Genomic DNA, 21,324 nt, shown 5'->3' on the forward strand with positions numbered 1-21,324 from the left:
CGTGGTTCATCCCACAATCAGAGTGATCGTTATCAAAATCAATCAGATGCAAATAATTGTTTTGACCAGCGAAATGCAGGGTCAGTTCGATCTGCACAATATAATGTTGACGATTATTACGTAGAGCATGAGACTGTTGTAAATGACCATTACTAGGACAGCCAACGACAAAGAGAGGGAGTAGTGTCAGTTCCGGTCGATCAGAGTGGGCCTTACGTTGCAGTGGCTACATCGGGTGTAGTTGAGCCTTTTCTGTTAGACACTGGTGCGACGAAAAGTTCCATCATGCATTCGAAACTCCCTGGCGCACCTTTGTCTGGCTTAACGAACGTTTCCGTTGGATTCTCTGGCGCCCCTGTTAGCAATCCAGTCTCTAGTCCTTTGCCCCTTATGATTGGTCCTCGTGAGCTAACGGCTCCACTGATTCTATCTACAGGTTGTGGTGAAAATCTTTTGGGCCTGGATTTGTTGAAACGATTATATGCAACATTGTATTGTTCCCCCGAAGGAGTGGAGCTTACATTGGGACGGAGAGTGATCTCTCCCATGTATTTGTCGGTCGATAAATTCCCACCGGAATTGAATTCCCTCCCTGCGTCCTTATGGGCCACAGGTCCCAATGATGTGGGCCTGTTAGACATTCCACCCTATGTGATTCAATTGAAACCAAATGCGCGATTACCGCGTTTACCTCAATATCGTATTTCTCTTGAGGGCGAACGAGCGCTGTTAGCAATCGTTCATGATCTCATTGGAAAAGGTGTTGTTGAAGAAACTCGTGGAAATGTGTGTAATAGCCCTGTATTACCAATTCTGAAACGAACGGACCCAACTAAAGCTCCTGTGTATCGTTTTGTAATAGATTTAAGAGAGGTGAACAAAATAGTGGTTCCACAATTTCCTGTGGTACCTGACATTACGGCATTACTAACAATGATTCCGGCATCTGCCTCCTGGTTCACAGTGATCGACCTAAAGAATGCTTTCTTTAGCATCCCGATTGCCGAGGAAAGCAGAGACCTATTCGGATTCTCATTAGGTGGTCGTAGTTTTAGGCTAAAACGCGCTCCACAGGGCTACTGCGAGAGTCCGTCAATCTACAGCCAAGCACTTAAAGGTCAGCTTGATGCCTTTGTATTACCTAAAGGAGCAGCTTTGATTCAATACGTTGACGATCTTTTAGTGGCAGCTGATACAGAAGCTATTTGCAAAACGGCTACAGTATCATTGTTACACTATCTACATGACTTACATCACAAGGTATCACCTTCAAAGCTACAGTATTGTTGTCAAGAAGTTACCTATTTAGGTCACTTATTGTCAAGAGAAGGGAGAAGGTTGACCCCAGAGAGAATTGCAGCGATTTCCCGAATGACTGTGCCAAAAACCCAGAGAGATGTTCGCGCCTTTTTAGGTATTACGTCCTACTGCAGACAATGGATTCCAAATTTTTCATTGTTGGCGAAACCATTGATAGCCCTTACGTGCAAGGATGTCCCATCCCCAGTACCTTGGTCTGAAGAATGTCAGAAAAGTTTTTCGGAATTGCGTGATGCGTTGTGTTCGGCTCCTGTGTTGGGCACTCCTGACTACAGTAAGCCGTTTACACTATACGTTCACGAGAGGGACGGTTGCGCGTTGAGTGTTCTGAAACAACCTTTTGGTGGTAAGCAACGCCCATGTGCCTATTTTTCTTCGACTTTAGACCCAGTATCAAGAGCCTTGCCAAGTTGTTTAAGGGCAACAGCGGCAGCTGCGGCGTCCATTCGACAGTCCGCAGGTTTAGTTATGGATAATATGCTCACGGTAATGGTTCCGCATGCAGTTGACACTCTATTGAATCGAACGAAAACTCAACATCTGACAAGCGCAAGACTGTCTGGATATGAGTTGACGTTGCTGGCCAGTCACATACGGATAAAACGATGTAATGTGCTGAATCCAGCAACATTGCTGCCGATCGACACAGAATCAAGTGGTGAAGCAGTACATGACTGCTATCTCAGAACTGAAGAGGAAACCAAGGGTCGTATTGACCTAAAAGATACTCCATTGACAGATCCCGATGGTACTTTGTATGTGGATGGTTCTTGTTTCAAGTTGACGAACGGTGATGCGACGACTGCGTATGCTGTAGTTACATTGAGAACGATTGTGGAAAGCGAAAGACTAAGTCAGAATTCGGCTCAGGCTGCCGAGTTAATTGCTTTGACGAGAGCGTGTGTATTGTCTAAAGATAAACGGGTGAATGTGTTTACAGATAGTCAGTATGCGTTTGGTGTGGCACATAGTTTTGGACGACTGTGGAGAGAGAGAGGATTCCTTACGTCGCATGGCACGAAGATTCAACATGGTCAGCTTGTAAATGATCTTTTAGATGCACTCACATTGCCTAAACAGGTGGCCATAGTCAAATGTAGCGCACATCAGAAAGTAACGGACGATGTGGGTCGTGGTAATGCGTTTGCGGATGAAACGGCTAAAGAGACGGCTAAAGATTTGACGAATAGAATGTATGTTACGAGCTCAGTGAGATGGCCAACAGAGACTGGTATGTGTGAAGACACATTTGAAAGCGTGAAAGGAATACAGAATGAAGCCACCGAGACGGAAAGGACTAAATGGAGAGAGAGCACGGGAAGATTAGATGAGAATGGATGTTGGGTTGATTTATCAGAGAAACAGAGATGGATGTTACCGGATGCGTATGTGCTCGCTGTTGTGACGATGGCTCATGGTATGGCACACATCAACACGAAAGGTATATGCAAGTTGTTGTCTCATGTATGGAAGAATGATGGGATTACTAAGTGTGCCGAGAGAGTGGTTAAGAATTGTATGGTGTGTTTGATGCACAATCCTGGTAAGGGCACCCCCACTCCACCTGGCCATTTTGCCCCTCCTACGTACCCTTTCGAAGTTATCCAGTTGGACTTTATCCACATGGAGAGATGTAATAACTTGAAGTATGTGTTGGTTGTGGTGTGTGCATTCTCTAGGTGGATTGAGGCTTACCCCCTTAAGGATAATACGGCCTTATCCACGGCAAAAATGTTGCTCAAAGAGTATTTTTCCCGCTACGGAATGCCTCGGGTCGTATGGTCGGACAACGGAAGTGAGTTTGTTGGGAGTGTGATGAAGAGTGTGTGTCGCGGTTTAGGGATAGTACAAAAATTCCATAGTGCAAATCATCCACAATCAGCAGGATTGGTGGAAGGATATAATGGCACTTTAAAACTGAAATTGGCTAAAATTCAGGCAACAACTGGTTTATCATGGCCCGACGCTTTGCCTTTGGCTCTCCTGTCGACCAGGGCAACTGTACACTCTCGAGTAGGGCTCAGCCCATATGAGATTGTGTTCGGCCGTCCTGCTAATGTATGGGGAGTCCCAAGACCAAAAGAATTTGACAGAATTGAATACCCTATGTTGATTGATTATCTCTATGATCTGACTGCTAAATTGAGTTTGATTCATCAACAGGTCTTTGGGTCTCTGCCGTCACAAACAGAGGGTCCTGGTCATCGACTTCAACCAGGGGACTGGGTCCTTGTCAAAAACTACGGACGAAAACGAAACCTAGAACCAAGATTTGTGGGCCCGTTTCAAGTACAGCTGGCTACGAGGACGGCGGTTCGACTACACGGACGCCGGAACTGGGTACACGCTACCCATACCAAAAGAGTCCCGCTTCCTTTGCCGTCGGACACCTGGATGAGAAGAGGTCTTTCTTCATCTGAGACTGACACTCCACCACATTTCGTTCCATTCAGCGAAGCACGGCTTGTATTTGACACCGTTGCTGACTCCTCTCAAACAATTTCCTCCACGTCAACCTTGGAAAATTCGACTGTTGAACAATTGCCTGAACAATTGAACACTCCTTTGCCGTCCAATCCATTGTTTGAAGATCAGACTCGCCCTGGAAGTAGCCGATATTTTCTTCGTCCACGAACAAGCCATAAATAAAAAGATTTTTTTGTTTCTAGGTTCTACATTGCTCTGAAAATAGTGGACATTATATATTGTGTATCTTTTTCTTTTTCGTACAGCCAAGAACATTATTTAGCTAGAACCTACCATCCAGGTTGACCGTAAGGCCGTGCGGGTACTTCCTTCTATTTAGCAGCTACCGACACAAGGTTGGTTTCTATTATCAATTTCTGGGAACTCCTGGGAATTGATAACCGCTACTCAGAACGAAGTGCGTCAAGAACGTCGCGGACGGTCGTTAGGGGATGGAATCATCATTTGAGCTGTCGAAGAGAGAAGAAATGTTGGCGCAAAGATCTACATTACAGAAAATATGTCATACGAAATGGTTTTTCTCACAAGTAATCATACTGTTTCTCACCATATCTATGCTATTGGTAGGAGGAATATATTATGGGTCTCAGTTCTTATTGTCTTCTGCTACACCTACTCTTCCATCTCATGATCAATATTTCGTTTCTACTGTTTCTCCACATTCCTTTTATCCTTTGCCTCAACACGAACAAGTCAGACGTGCAGAATTCAGAAACAACTCTTTTATCCAACTTTTGCATCAGCATCAATTAGTGGTAAACACTACCAATTGTTGGGTGTGTGGGTTAATGCCACATACTATGGATAAAGGTATTCCGTACCTAGTTCTGCCTTATAGTGCACAAGGGTCAGCTCGAGCATTTCAAACTATGTTCCGTAGCGCACTAGATTCCTACCCCCATCGAGAACCACGCTCAGCAAACTCTGGTCCTGGCCCGTACCACAAGACTCTGGCGAGAGCTATTGCAGACTTAGATAGAGATATTTTTGACGCATCGCTCATCCCAGAGGAAGAGGTGCGAGCGTATAAGGAACTAAGTGAGGCTGAGTACAGCTTATCAGTGGGTGAGAGGCAGCTTAAAAGCTCGCCACCGATATGGATTGTACCTCACCTTGGTAATTTCTGCTTGAAAGGTCTTGGTCGAAATCCGAGAGCTCAGTTTGGGGAGAGTGCTTGTACCGAGACGTATGTCTTACCGACGCTCTCTTCCCCTGTCTTCCTGCCTGCCAAGGGTACTTACTTTGTATGTTATGATCGAGCCTATACATGGTTACCTCATGACTTCTCGGGTACCTGCTATATTGCGAATCTTTTGCCTCCCACTTTCACTGTGGCCTCTGATTACCACAGAACTAGAATTGTAAGAGGCGTGGTTAGCAAAGAAGATACTTCCGGACAAGAAGCGGGAGACTTCTTTAAGGGTTTCCTACCGTTCTGGGGACCGATGGTTAATAGCAGGAACCTGAGACAGTTAACTCGTGTAGTAGAATCAACTGCCAACATAACTGCAAATGCCCTTGGAAATTTAACAGCCGAAGTCCAGGCGGATAGACTGATGACGTTGCAGAACCGTATGGTTCTAGATATCATTTTAGCAGATAGAGGTGGGGTTTGTAAAGTCATCCATTCGAGCTGCTGCATATTCATACCTGATAACGCTCCAACGGTTTATCAAGCCATCTCTAAGTTGCACAAAATTTCGGAGTCCATACACGTGGACGAAGGAAATTGGACGCTTCTGGGATGGTTTTGGGGTCTGATATCGACTTGGGGTTGGAAGATTCTGATGATCATAGGGATTGTTGTGACATTTCTATTCTCATGTTGTCTTTGTGTACAATGTGGTCCTGCCTTATGTGGCCTTTGTGCTACGACGTGTATAAGACAGCCCGTTGTCACCAAGGAGGCATTGAAGGATAGAATAATGTATCAACAACATCTGGATGATCTGATGAGTATCGAAATCGATTATGATTCCGACTAGTGCTTGCCTACATGAGGGCAAAAGGACCGTCTGAGGTTCCGTGAAAATTATTACGATGTTCTGGGCATTACCGAATATGGACGAGTTTGGTATCTACGAACCGCAAATGAAGAGTTCGGCAAGTGTGCGAAATTTCGCTACACTACCTGCCAGGGTTCGTCTAATATTCCGCGTTCTTCATCTGAACCCTCGGGTTCCATTTTAGATACGGCATCCATTTTGTTTCTTGCCCTCACGTAGTCAGCGAGCAGATAACTGTTCGCCCCCTGACCCTCTAGTTCCCAAGCCTTGCGGAAGATGCATATTCCTTTCATGCATCTTTTATGGCCGGAGGAATGACACGGCAAAGGCAGATGGCCCAGCTTGAGGGTAATCTGGTCGTGCCGGCTTATTGTGACAGCCTTACAGGCGATGGGATCTAACTCTTTGATCCTACGATTATGCTTCCGATATTACCCCCACACTCTTTTCTCTACACGTGTCTGACTTCCTTGCAGCTGCTCTTGTCTCTTCTTCTTTGTCATTTACAACTCTAATGGGTGTGCCTAATGGTGGGAAGATGTACTTTTACAGTTGGGAACCGGCATGGCTATTGTAATTATGTTCCGGGATTCTGAACACATGAAAGCGACCCTTTTGAAGTTTACTGTGGGAACTGAATTGTAATCTTTTGTCCACGTGTTATGCAATGGCAACATTCTGTATAAAAGAGAGCGACCTACAAAACAATTTGAAGCAGACTCTCAGAACCTACACACTGTTGTACTTCTTGTGACTTTTGCCTCCCTGCAGTAATAAACGCTGATCTTTGACGCCGAAGGAAGTTTCCCGTGTCTCTGTAAATTTGTGCGCCGAAACAGGTATCCCATGAAGGTTATAGGTGTTGTTCCCTGGCACCGCTGGTACTGTTAAAAGTCCAGTCCTTCAACAGTTACCCTAAAAATAACATATTATTTGCAAAAGCACTTGTGAAAAACTCCACATGCTTTGTTTGTTTCCCCCAGTTTGTTGGATTTCTTTGGACACCTAGATTTTTTCTTTGGTGTGTTTTAATTCTGGTGTGTCTTTATCTTTTGAACAAGCCTCAGAGAGATGTGCACAGTTTCACAAAACTGTTCTGCTTTTCAGTGTGACTACTGCAGGACGGAGCTAACCTGCTATGTTTTGGCCGGACAGGTAGCCGACACTCAAATAGTCATAAATAGACCATTAGAAGCTAGCCAAAAATTGCATGATTACTGATCTAGTACTGTTGTAATAAATAAGTTAAGTAAGTTGTCTCCTCCATAAAGCTGTCAGCTCGGATTCCTAAACTTGTGACATAAAACTGTTCCATAGAATTATTTTTTATATCACTTACCATTAATGAGAAAGGAGAGAAAACACAATTTCCAGCTTGGATCACAATCGTTGGGAAGAACTTGTGAAGCTTGTATCTGTTCTCTAGGGATCTGACACAAGCAAATAAGAGGGTCGTTTGAGGCTCAGAATGACGCCTGATCTTGTCATCCTCTATGCCATGCTGGTTTATTATGCCACTGGAAGATTATTAGCCAAAAGACACTCTACCAGGACTAAAATACATAATTGTGTAGTAAAAAGGATCTTGTTTTCTGGAAAAGTTGTAATGATGAGATTGTACTTGTCCTTTGATGGTGAAGGTTTATCCCCTTTAAGTATACAGAGTAGGGCCACTGTTGCACAGGACCAGCTATCTATCAGGGATGTATGTCAATGACTGAATGCTGTGAAAGGCTGTCCAGTTTCCATCTTGAATGCTTAAAGAAAGGTTACTCCTTTTTGCACACAGTAGAATATGTGAAAAGCATCACGTTTCTCCATAAGCGGATCCGGGTTAGGAGAAAAAGCAAAACAGGGCAAAAACGTCCCAGACAATCTTGTAGTTCTTGAGTAAAGATAAAATATATGCAGAACGAGATAAGCAAGGTACCAAACTCAACCAAATATAAGGGAAGAGGGTAGAGCTAAGCAAAAACATCTTATAGATAATCCAAAGGGAATTCAGGCGGCAAGAAGCAAAAACCAGGCACAAAAATAGTAGCAAGTGGGTGATGAACACAATACAAAATAAGGAGACTAATGCTTTGCAACACACCTTTCTTTCATTTATACTTTCTTTATATATGAAGTCACAGGGAAAGACTCAACCTCATCTGAGATTGGGAACACCAGGTACAAAAAATCTACCACCATCTTGGAAAGGCCAATTTATAATGCTTGACCATGCCCCTTTTTCTCAACACACAAATCAACTGAGCATGAAAGGAAGTATCCCAAGCTGAACATCTTTGACCAGATCCAGAAGTCCAGCTGTCACCCTTTCTGCTCAACACATCTGGCAGGTTCGGGAGCACCCTTGTAGTTGACTGTGACTGCAGAAATTCCTGCGTGGAATAGGCTGTGAGGATGCCCAGCCATTCCCTGAACCTGGTGTTCTGCAACATGTTGCCTGACTGTGTAGTGAGTGTGCCTACATCTTCTGAAGGCTTTTCACGTCTCATAAGAACATGGCTTGGATGTAACATTGTACCTCTTGACTTTTGGACACTCATGGGTATGCTAGTATGTAGATCGGTGGAGGTGTGTTGACATGCTTAAAGTCCATACTGTATGGGAGTCCTGGGGGCCTTCAGAGCAAACTGACCCTGATGGTATGTCGGATCAAGTTGTTAAATTGAATCTTTGAGCCATCCATGTCATACCGAATGGCTAGAAGCTTCCTGTTGAAACTGAAGATTCACACTCCAGCACCTGGTATACCCAACTGAAAATTCAGCAATCAAGTTGAATCTAAACCATAGTAACTACTCAGAGACAGCGATGACTCAACAGGGGCTTGAGGTACCTACATCTGACTTTGACACAACTCAGCACATACAGATGCACATGCACAGATAAACGAGAGCAAAGAGTGATGCTCGGCAAATTTCTATCTCCATCCCTGTCTGTGCAATGTGGGGTCCCTCAGGGGTCAGCGTTAAGTCCGACCCTCTTTAACATTTATGTGACCCCCCTTGCCAGACTAATTAGATCTTTTGGGATGGAGGTAGTTTCATATGCGGATGACACTCAGATCCTCGTCTCCCTCTCCCAGTCAGTAATCTCGACTGCCTCCAACTTTAGATCTTGTATGGAGGCAGTCGGGCAATGGATGATATATAATTCATTGAAACTGAACGGGGAGAAGACAGAGGTGATGGTGTTCGGAGGTAAGGAGGAGATATGGTCAGCCGATTGGTGGCCAAACTCACTGGGTGTCTGCCCGGCTCCTAACCCTACCACTAAAAACCTTGGGGTCATTATCGATCCCACCCTCACTATGTGCAAACAGGTTAACAGAACTGTTTCTACCTGTTGGGGTATCATCCACATACTGAGGAGGATCAGGCATTACCTCTCACTACAGGCAAGGAAACAACTTGCTGTTGCCTTGTTGGTTCGCATCTGGACTACTGCAATGCGCTGTATGCGGGTTTGAATAAAAACCTGCTGCAGCGCTTGCAGGTGGTCCAGAACGCAGCAGCGAGGTTTGTCCTCGATCTACCCCGGCGCACCTCGGCTACCTCTGCCAGAAAATCACTTCACTGGCTTCCTATAGAGGACCGGATAGTGTTTAAGACCATGTGTTTGACCTACAGGGCCTTAGCAAAAAGCAGCCCCACTGGAATAGGTTCCATTCTGTCCCGCTATAGCCCCGGCAGGGACCTGCGCTCCTCGAACAGACTCCTTCGTTCAGTCCCCCGTATTCGGAGAGCCAGATGGGGTGGTAAAGCCTTCTCTAATCTGGCTCCCAAGTGGTGGAACGCCCTCCCCCTGGAACTAAGGTCCCTGCCTACTCTTCAGCTTTTTAGGAATGCTCTTAAAACCCATCTTTTTGTGCGGACATATCTATAGTTGTGCCCTGCCCTTTTCTTGTTCTGTTTTGGTAGGCGCCTTGACACCTTCGGGTTTCAGTAGCGCAATACAAATTGCCCTCATTCATTCATTTTACTCATCTGCCTTGACTCACCTCATTTCACCGCAGCTCAAAAATTCTACAAGTAAATTGACCCAACACCTCCCATAAGCTTCCTACAGTCTTTACCAGCAGACTTAATTCTTTATCGCACTTGCAGTTTCTACAATACTACTTGGTGACTTACTTTTAATCTTGTTACGATTCCTATATTTTAAAGAACACTCGATAATCTGTATCCTTTATTTTGATTAAGTCTTTTTTATAATTATTGTCTCTTGAAATCCTCCAGCACAATTTTATTTTTGAGTTTAATTTTACTTTGCACAAGATTGAGGAAGAACATAAAAGTATTGGGGACATTATCCCTAGATGTTTCTGTGGTAGCCCTAGAGCCACATAGAATGAAAAAAGCATATTATACTGATGTGAAAAAGGCTCTGGCAGAAGGAAATTTAGGGACAGCACCAAATAATCTCACTAGGCCTAGGACACATGTATGGACACTGCAATGTAATCTACAGATAGCTTGATTAAAAGTAATAAGCGAGCAGCATGTGTGCCATTGCCCATTCTTTGAACCAGCATTCTTGGAATTTTGCTAACCTCATTCACTGATCAGTAGATAAGCGCAAGTGTTTACAGACCAGTCCCAGGGGGGACCATAACAAGGGTGGCTCAGGCGCATAGAAATCTAAGTATGGAAATTGGAAGAGAAAAACATAAGGGTCTTCTAAAAGATCCAGTCTGAGAAGGGTAGTCTGAGCCAAGCTCATTAAAGAAAATCCCAATGAGGGAAGACATCTTTGATGCCTCCGGGGCCATTGTGCTGGGATTATCATAGCCCCACCCAGGAAGAAAAGAGCAGGATTGTCCCAGAAGACTCATTCATGAGGTGGCAAAGAGAACTACTAATGTGGGTTTAAAGACAGAGTATAGTACAAAGAGAATTCCTGTAGAGCTCTGAAAGTTCCTAAAAAGACATCAGTGAATGGGGACCCAGTGAGTACACATGTGCCAGCCCGAATATGCAAAAGGTTAGTATGGTCAGTCTTCTAGGTTCTGCTTCCACAAAATCAGTCAATCAGGATTTGTAGAGTGCGGTTGCTTCACCCGTAAGGCTCTCGAGGGGCAGTGGGATCATGCTGCCTGTTCCTTTTGTTTGAACATCCAGGTCTTGAGGTCCTTCCTGAACTGCTGGAGTGGTGGTGAGTCTCTGGGGTGCAGGGGGAGGGTGTTCTTTGTCCTAGCTGTCTGATGGGAGAAGGCGCAGCCTCTGCTGTTTTCCCAGCGGATATAGAGAATGACCACCTTTTAGCAATGGTCAACCTGGAATGGGGGAGGGGTGGTCGCCCTGATGGGAGTAGATGTCTGCCAGTTCTGCTAGTGCAATATATCAGTGGTTTATAGATGTTGCTTCAGCTCTTTATGAGAAAGTTGGCTCGAGACTCCACCCATAGTGGACTATTGCTCCGGCTGGTCTTCTTTAGAAGGTAGCCAATAATCGCAAGACTTTTGTTGAGCTCATATTATTTTCACAACCAGGAACTAAAGTGAATCAAATAGCCTCTGTCTAACGTTGATGCAACTCAGTTGCTACAGGTGCAGATTAGACTCGGCTCCTATGCATTTCTGTGCTTTAAGTAGTTTGATGCAGTATGCCAGCTTCTATGGCTGATTCTTGCATTAGCTTCCCCTACTGTAGATATCGTTCTGTATCTCCATGCTTGCAGGCAGCACGCCAGCCATAACTACCAAATCAAATGTGGGTTCCACAATGAGTCACAGTGATCACACTTTTTACCTGTTTACTATTAAGAAAGAACACTTGACTCACTGCACCTTTTATTTTGTCTTGATGCAATGAAACAAGTTTTGTTTTTGGCGAGCTATATTTTAATGCATTTTGAAGTAATGCCTCCTTGTCAGTAATATTATTCTGGGTTGAATATCTATATTTTTAGATATCAGTGCATGGTCCAAAGTTTTTCAGAGGAGGCCGCCACCAATGCTACTGAATGCTGGGATTGCTGAACATAAAGGCTGCCTAGTTTTGATTCCACTTCATGTCTCTTTCTTCCACCATCCTACACTTTGTGCCTTAGAACCTCAGTATTGGAGGTTCTTTTTTACCCCTGCTTTCCCCATTTATCAGTGTTATCCAATCTTTCACTTCATCCTTCCTTCTCCTTTTTCTGCCTTTCTCTCTTTTTTCCTCCAGTCTGAAGATGAGAAATATGTTATGGTCCCCACCACTGCTTGCAACCACCTGCACATGTAAACACTGACATCAGTAGGCCTGGTGCAATCTGGGTTATTGTTCCAGAGTAGCCCTGATTTAACAGAGAATGCCCAACCTTTCTAGTCTTTAATTGAAGGCTAGTATGTGTAAGCATAGATCAGATGATGAACACAATATTCTGAATAAATCATTTGAGCACTAATTCTGCGAATTAGGCCATTTACGACCAGGAAAATGCATGATACATCCCTATGAAAGAAGGGCTTTGTCCATTGCTAAACTGATACACAGAACTCTAAACTCTGTGTTGATTTGTACTGATGTTATGAAAGTTATTTTCCAAAATAAATAGTATTAAATTGCTTAAGGTTACAATATCTGTGAGTCACATCACTCACCATGGTCATGAGTTAATTTAGACTGTCCACACAATGTGACTGCAGTGACTACAGCGATAAGAACACATGATATCCCAACTCGTATTATTCAAAGGCAATTAGTAAGGATATGAATACAACATTATCCAGAAGGAAACAAGGAGACTCTATTTGATTATAGAATGTGTTCATAGCATAATTTATGTACACAATTTAGGAAAGAGGTAAAAGGCAATTAGCAGTTGTGACAGCACTGCGATATACAAATAAAACAATTGAAAACAACCCAAATTGTACTTGGTGCTCAAGGTGTGTGAGTGAAAAACACTCTTTCCAGTGTTCTTCAGTACGGGTATTTACTTCCATGGGTACACAGTAGGAGAGAGCTCCCCCTCCTCCTTAATACCAGCACTCAGGGCTTTCAGATCGATTCAGCCATTTAATTTCTTGTATCTGCCATTGTGCAGGCCCGGGTAGATGCCACCCACTGCTGTCTCTGTGCTATGTCCTGGAGAACTGAGTTGTCGCCCACTGTATGTGAAGCAGCGACTTTATAGGTCCCCTGGCCTCATGGTGTGAACCCAAGATGGGAAATGCCCAAGCGGAGACCTCGGCGTTTCTTTCTTGTAGCGGAACAAGGAAGCACCAGTCTCTAGATGAGATTGGTATGGTCGCTCAGACGTTATGAAGACTGCGACATCAGCTCTTTCTCCTGCGTATCTGGATGTTAGAGGTGTCATCCTTATTGTGGTCTACACCCTTACATTTTGCATTACCCTCTCTTGTTTTCTGAGTTTCGTTTTTGTTGGCATTAGGATAGTGTGCACTTAATTGGCACATTTAATGTATTTTTAAGTCTCTAGTAAAATGGTACTACGTGTACCCAGGGCCTGTAAATTAAGTACTGCTAGTGGGCCTGCACACGTATTGCACCATACACTAAATTAGCCCTTTAAAACATGTCTCAAGCCTGCCATTGCAGTCTGCAGTGCAGTTTTAAACTGCCAATTCGACCTCGCAAAATAACCCTTTTGCCAGGCCTAAAAGGTTCAACATGTTGCTTTTTTCCACTCATCGGGTTGGCCATACTTGAGCTGGGATCTTTAGCAATAATTCAGTGCTCATGGTGGATACTGTGCTTCCTCTCAGCTGGTCGTACCACAAAGCAGTTAGTTTCTGTATTAATTTGCTATTGTTCAAAAGCCCCTGAAGGCACTGCCTTTGAGAGTTAAGTTTTAAAATTGGAAACATTTGGATGCCAATAGGTTGGACCAGATCCTTAGATCTAATTTATGTGCCACTCACTATGAATCTGACGCAGCTGCTGTACACTATCAGTACTGGCTTACGGAGTGCTCTAGTATACTAGCAACTCAACATCAACGGAAACCTTCATCCCCATGGTTCTTGGATAATCTAAGATCGGTGTGACAGGCCTGCCGTAGGCAAGGCCTCAAATGGATTTCAGCATATGATCCTCAGGAAAACGAGGCCTGTGAGTTGTTAATCCGTACTTATACAAGGCTATTCTTAATGTAGAATCTCATTACTGTACCTCCAAAATCATAGAGGCCCAAAATCCAAAAGATTAACTATTAAAATTAGTCAATATGATCTCTAATTCTAAATCTCCAGCTGCCTGTGATGAGCTGGGGTATTCTTTCATAATAAGATCTGCAACATTTCTTTTCAATTTTCTAGTATTCAAGATTGTTTGCAGCCGGAACCTACTGTTCTCTTCCTTTTCCTTGCTCTCAACCTCTGAAGTAAAGATGCTTATGCTTAACATCAAGTCGGGATCTCCTCTGGATCCCTGCACACTGAAAATCTTACATGTGGTCTCAGATGCCGTGGTTCTTCAATGAATACCTTTACTTAATTTGGTGATTACATCTGGCTGCTTCCCAAAAGTAATGGTAAATCCTCTATTAAAAAAATCTGATTTGGATGACAAAGATCTGAAGAAGTATTGACCAATTTCGCTTCTTCCCTTCCTTGCGAAAGTCATAGAAAAACCTATGAAAAAGGACCTAATGGTTGTGTTCGATAGCCATGATCTTTTGGTTCTCTCTCAAATGGATTTCAGAAGTGGCGGACGTCGATAATATAGGAACAATTGTAGTTGCTGGGGAGGCTGCGGTACTTATTATGTTAGACCTGTCCGCAGCCTTCGATATGGTGTCTCCTTGGCCTTTAATATCTCGCCACTCCCAATTTGGGATTCAAAGCAAAGCCCATAGCTTACTCAGTTCCTTTCTATTTGAAGGAACTCAGGCTGTAAGATGCGGGCAGTTTTTTCCAGTGGCCCAAATGTTTAATAACTACATGCTGGCCATCAGCAACTGGATGAGGGACAATTAAAAAAAATTAAACTCAGACAAAATGGAGGTTCTTATTTTCGGCAGCCACTCCTCCATTTGATACAACAACTGTTGGGCCAATCCGTTAGGCCCCCCCCCCTCCAGTTCCAGGACAGTCAGTGAAAAATGTGGGGATGTTTTTTGATGAGCATCTGGCTTAGACATGCAGGTAAACAGTATGGTGTCCTCTTGTTTTAACATCATCCGTTCCCTTACAAAAATGTTTCATTTCATTTCGCTTGCGGATTGAAAAACTATAGTTTTTGCTTTGATCTTTTCCAGGTTGGATTACTGTAACATGCTACATCTTAATATCAATCAATGGTCTTTAAGTAAATTGCAGACAGTACAGAATGCTGTGGCCGTTTGATTCTTGACATTTCCAGCCATCGATCAATATTAGAGGAGCTAAAACAACTGCATTGGTTCCCTTTTGGTGAAATAAATATTTTTAAAGCTCTCTATATTGCTCATCAGTCATCGCATAATCAGGGACCTCTGTTCTTTAGGTCTAAATTTCAGTGGTACTGCCGGGCTAGAGTGTTGTGCTCTGCTAATAGCAGATGACTTGTAGTTCCCAAATTTCGCAGATCAAGAAGGGAAGGCAGGTCCTTTGTCCTTGCCACTGTTAAGCTTTGGAATTCACTTCCTCACTACATCTCAGAATTAGACTATCACTTCTCTTTTTAGGAAATGTCTGAAAACTTGGCTCTTTGCAGGTTATATTTTTCTCAGTTATAGCAACTTCTATGTCCTCCAATTTCTTTATAGAGATGTTATGGTCTTTTTAGCGCCTTAATGCCTCTGGGTATTTGCGAGCTTTATAAATTGTATTTCATTTCATTCATAAACCTTCCTTTTTAATACATATGTCACCCTTAAAGTTGGCCATAAACGCCCACAAGGGTAGAGAGCTTTAAAACGTAGGACATGTTTTTACGTTTTACATGTCCTTGCAGTAACAAACTCCTACATTTGTTTGTCACTACTGTCAGGCCTACTTCTCCTATAGGATAACGTTGGGTTACTGTATTGCATTTAATAAGTAATTACGTTTGATTGAGAACAGGTAGAAACATCATGTTTGGTTTCAAGTGACTGGTAATTTAAAATCCTCTTTAATGGTAAAGTCTGATTTAAAGACATAATTCTGAAAATGACGCTTTTATAAAGTTGAAATTTTCTTGTCCTAACCATTTGGTGATTGCAGCCTGCGTTCTGGGTCACATGGCTGTGAATAGCTTGGCAGTAGGTCTATATTTATTCTTCCTAGAAAAAGAGGGGATGAGCGTTGGCAGGATGGGCCATCCTTCCAAGATTAGTGGGGCGGAGATGTTCCTTCCCCACTTACAATTCAGAAGACTGCCTCCAGCACACTCGCAAACGAATTTGACACCAGTTTTTTGTCACCTTAGACTACTTGGAGCCTAGAAGGTTCCCTACTTCAAAGGCTGGCACCAGGTATAAATATTAGACCCTCAGACCAAGACTTCAGTACACTCTTGGACCTATAGAAGACTCCAGAAGGACTGCCTTCTGCCCAAGAAAACTGCCCTGCTGCTACTAGAGGACTGCACTGCTACTAGAGGCCTGCCTGGACCCCAGAGGTCTGTCCTTCTGCTGAAGGCCTAACTTGCTGAAATGAAAACTGGATCATCTCCTTTTCCCAGGAAGGCCTGAGTGACTTTAAGGGTCAAAACTGACGTCCTGTTCCGAGCTACAGGGGCAGAACAAGCTCCCGCTGTGATTGCCAATGCGGAGCTTTAGCAACGACTTCCTGCAACGCCCAATAGGATCTTTGCTCTGCAGTGACAATCGTCCCCGACACCAGGACTGCTCTTTGCGATACATCGATGACCATCTGGAACGCTTGCCCTGCTTCTCTCAGCCTCCTTCACTGTGAACTGGACTCTTCGTGCCAGATTTCGAGAAGGGAACTTTTTCAGCTAGACTAACCCGGGTCCTGTACCCAACTTGCGTTCCATCGCAGTCGGCATAGACCGTTGTGACGTTCCTGCCGTCTAGCACGACCAGATGACCATGAGTGGCCCATTGTGCTTTTAGGCACTATACTTACCTAAAACATTGAACTTGCATATCTCTGTTTCCACGGATTGGATTTAATTGTTTTGGTCCCATTTTATTTATTAAAATGTACTTTATATTTCTAAATTAGTGCAGGATTTTTCTTATATTGTGTTACTGTTTGTGTGCTGCTTAAACACTTAGCACAGTACATCGAAGGTAAGTCTGACTGATTGTGTGTCAAGCTACCTGAGGGGTTCGTATAAGTTTAAGTGACTTTTGTGGTTCACCCTGACAAGGGTATGGGTTGTTGCATGAGCAGGGGTTTGACCACCCTTAATCAATAACCCAATTTCCTACAGGGGATATCTTCTTTATTCCTGGTTTTCATGGTATGTTTCGGGAGCTCTGCATATGCACATCTAAATCGCACTGTGGTGGCCATGCCACCCCAAAATATGTTTTTAACAACTTTTATTTGTATTTTGCCCATAAATATGTGATACTTGCCACTCAGTTGATATGCATGCAAGCCAGATATCCAAAGTGAACTTCCACTATTTGCATTGTGTAAGGACCTTGATGAGTGAATAAGATGCTGAGAAATTTTCGACAAGTTGATTTTTGCAAGGCCACCCACCTTAGCATGTACAGTGACTGAGTGAGGCATGAACCACAGTCTTGTATTGTTTTTCAGCAAAACATCTCTCTTAAGAATACATGGGTGCTTCAACTACAGTACACTCTGGTATTTAACTCCATGAACTCAAGCACTGGCTTACTGTGTTTATTTTCATTATTATTATTCATTATTATTGTTACAATGTTTTTACCTGTAAAGCTGATGTTGGAGTGATGAAGGTTCCTGATGGGTGGAGCCTGGGATTTCACAGGGGATGTTTTGGTTGAAGGGGCAGGAGTTGCAAACTTTGGAGTAGCTTCTAATTCATATACTGGCCCGTCATACATTCCTCTGGAGACTCCCTGTAAATCACACACCTGGGAAACACAATTGGAAAAGAACTATGTGTTATTTCGTAAATTGCAACAAACTGAACTTTGATGCCTCTCACCTCATAGAACATATGTTCAACTCTAGTCTAGCTGGAGCTCTGGAGAGGGACTATATTCAGGACAGGAGAGGCTGTCTAGCATTCTGCCCCAAGAAGAGCCATAGGAGGTTTGACGGGCAACTTGTGGCACGCTACATTGAATGTTGAAACCCCACATACTCACTATCCAGTTCTGGTTCAGAAAGGCCCAGGAGTGGCTACCTGATGCAGGAGCGGAGGCAGCAACTAAGGCCGGGGCTGTAGGTAATGACTGTGGGGGGCATTGCAAATATTGGGCTGGTTGGTTTTGCAACTTTACATGCTGGACATTATAATACTGGCCTGGGAGTGGAAGTCTAGCTAGGAGGACAACGCAGTGCGTTAACTATTGTCTTCAGCATTTATCCTAGATGTTTCTCCCCTGCTTCCAGGGGCACTATAGTAGAAACATGCTTCACAGTGCCAGCACATGCAGGGCACAGGGCTCATTTGCATGAGGCACCTCTATATGCAAATGCATCAAAATCAACCAGGTGGATTTGTCCATGGTACATGATATGTATCACAGCCTTTGTCTTCAGTGCATGGGGTCTTACCTGGTTACGTGTTTTAATGCGTTGGTAGATGTATTCTGGGAAAGGCTTCCGGGGAATGAAGCGTCCCATACCCTGGTTCACGTGGAGGTTTCCGTCTTCAAACACAATCTTTCCTTGACTGATGACGACCAAGGGCGCCCCATGGCACTCCATCCCCTCAAAGATGTTATATTCCACAGCCTGCAGACACACAACAGGGGTCATTATTCATTTAAAAGCACTACAAAGAAGAAAGGAGGCAATCATGCAGATTTCCAAGCAGGAGGCCCTGCAGATCAGGCTCATGGTTTACAGTTCCACAAACCTTTGTACCAGGGAAACAGGAAAACATGAAGTTTCAATATTTGCACTCTTAGAATACCATGCCTTCTCACTGAAATGTATTTTAGTCTGGCTTTTATGCCCAATATTGAGAATAGCAGCTGTACTGCTGCCAATGTCACTCCCTGTTTCTAGAGCATCTCCATACTCAGGAGAATAGAGTTGCAATATTACTAAAGAGATGCTTTTCTATACAACATTAACGGTTGTGCATATAAGAAGTCAAGCTCATTTGATACGTCTCTGGTTGCAAATTCATATTTCTGGAACATCGTACGCGCACAGGCACCACCTGGTTCCATCATCTGCCACCCGCTTCAGAAAAGGCTTTAAAACGTTGCTGTTCTAGAAATGACACGAGAGTAAGACTTGTTTTACATTTCTTCTGTTCGATCTTACTATTTTCTTCCTCTGTAATAATGCAACAGACCCCTCCCACCACGAGCCTCACAGGCATGATGTCCTGATGACCAACTCAATACCGCCAATCTACACAATAAGTGGAAAAGCCATATTCACACATAGCTTTTCAGAGCCCCTTCCTTTATGAACCAATGGCAGGCTGTCAAACACAATACATTTCCCCATTGCAAGGATGCACTTAATGGAATCATGCCCTTACTGCCCGACACTCAACATAGGGACATTTTGCTGTCATAATTGTACTCTTTATTCTCTTTTGTTCTTCTTTATCTTCTACGATTAGACGCTGCTCACTAGCCCACAAGCTGCCTCTTGAGTGGGACCATGACCCCTAAATTGCACCTACTGTTCGTAGTCATTATCAGTGCAAGAATCACCTGTTCACCATGGTCTATGAGATCTTGATTTATTCATGTTTAAATTACCTGTAATAGACCTGTAGACATTCATAATATGAAGCCTAGATGTGCTAATGATTCACTGTGCCTATATTTTCTGCTAATGACCTAGTGCAACAAAAATACATACTTATATGAAGCTTCTATGATTACTGGACTGAAAAATCTATTCATTTTAAAGACATTCTCACCAACGTACACTTTTGCTGATAAAAAAGGCAGCCTAGCTGTCATCCACTGACCTCATTTGCAAGATTAACCCTCTAATTAATCCCATTACCAATCATCGGAAATGAGTCTCACTGCTTCACAGCTTCACCTTGGGATAATTTGGGGGTTGACTAAAGTAATTCTTTTAATTATATACGATTGTCACTGCTGAGAGGAGTGGAACTATTTTGATTGGAAGTTACAAACATATATTCTATCCTGATCCTACGTGCTATCTCTGTGAGGGTGAGCTAGCACTTCACAGCCAATTTTCTATCAGTCACTATACTCTGCATGTTGAGTTTCTGGACCCAAGAGGAAAATGTCATGTTTCCTAATGTTAATAACTACTAAGGTACCTCACAAAGATGATCTGGTAGCAGGTGCATTTGGTGATGTGGGATAGGTGTATTTAATATATTTGTAATGTATATATATATTGGTCTCAACAGATATTAAGCCACACATAAACAGGGGCACACACCCCACTTCCTAAATAGGGAGACAGGGCTAATGAAATATTTTATGTTTCTGTATTTATAAGCACAAATACAAGTTAAATACCTGTGTCTAAGAACATTGTTGGCATCTATTACAAGTTGTATCACTTGAGTGCACTGTGCACTATTCACTGGGTTCTAACTGAAACCCCTAGACTTTATACAAATTCAACATTCTATTCAAGATACAACTCAACAATTGTTTTCTTATTGTCAAATCATATTCTCAAATCTTGGGACGTTTCAGTCCCTTCCTCAGGGGAAAATCTGGTCAGTAACTGTAACCTGTGATCACATGTTGAAGCTCCTTCCCAAGCTTCAACTCGTAATCACAAGGCGGCGCTCGCGACGGTTCGTTTAATTCATTACTCATTATTTTTTCTTGAACACGACGCATGTTCCTTTAATTTCACTAGGCACTGGTTCTAGGAACACAGGTGGCGGTTTGCCATATCTTATAGGTGTTTAAGTTCAGAACTGCACAGGACTATATATATGGCAATTACGCCAGAGCAGCAAGACAGTTACTGACCAGATTGGCTCCTGAGGAAGGGACTGAAACGCCCTGAAATGCATTGGGCATTTATATAAATGTTGAACGAAAGTTATTCATGAGTTTTGAAGCCATTAGTAGAATTGTTAATATTCAGAACATAATCATGTATTGATTGTATATTCATTATTTATGTGTTTTTTGTGGTTATGACGATGACCAAGATTTGAGAATATGATTTGACAATAAGAAAACAATTGACAAATGATAATCATTGTTGATCTACATCCTGAGTAGAATGTTGAATTTGCATAAAGTCGAGGGGTTTCAGTTAGAACCCAGTGAATAGTGCACAGTGCATTCAAGTGATACAACTTGTAATAGCTGCTTTTGATCTAACTCTTGGCTTGACAGCAAGTGCAGTACTGTAGCACCACAAGATAACCAGCTTTTTGTTAATAAAAAGTTATTTTGATAAAGAAGCATAAATAGGAGTGCACACCCAACTCTTTACCTGTGTTAAGAACAACTTTGTACATATTGAAAGAAATATCTCCTC

General features: G+C 43.1%; 1 protein-coding gene across 1 annotated transcript in view; it reads right to left on the bottom strand.

The window, feature by feature from the left end:
* The window catches only part of LOC144761988 (dihydropyrimidinase-related protein 1-like), a 242,652-nt gene that overhangs the window by 10,316 nt on the left and 211,012 nt on the right, over positions 1–21,324 (bottom strand). Inside the window, exons 12-13 of the mRNA XM_078647154.1 lie at positions 18,421–18,600; positions 17,606–17,771 (exon numbers count right to left, since the gene is read on the bottom strand). Coding sequence (XP_078503280.1) covers positions 17,606–17,771; positions 18,421–18,600 — 346 coding nt within the window. The remainder of the gene's footprint in view (positions 1–17,605; positions 17,772–18,420; positions 18,601–21,324) is intronic.

The sequence above is a fragment of the Lissotriton helveticus genome, chromosome 6 (assembly GCF_964261635.1).
Source record: "Lissotriton helveticus chromosome 6, aLisHel1.1, whole genome shotgun sequence".
In the NCBI taxonomy this organism is placed as follows: domain Eukaryota; kingdom Metazoa; phylum Chordata; class Amphibia; order Caudata; family Salamandridae; genus Lissotriton; species Lissotriton helveticus.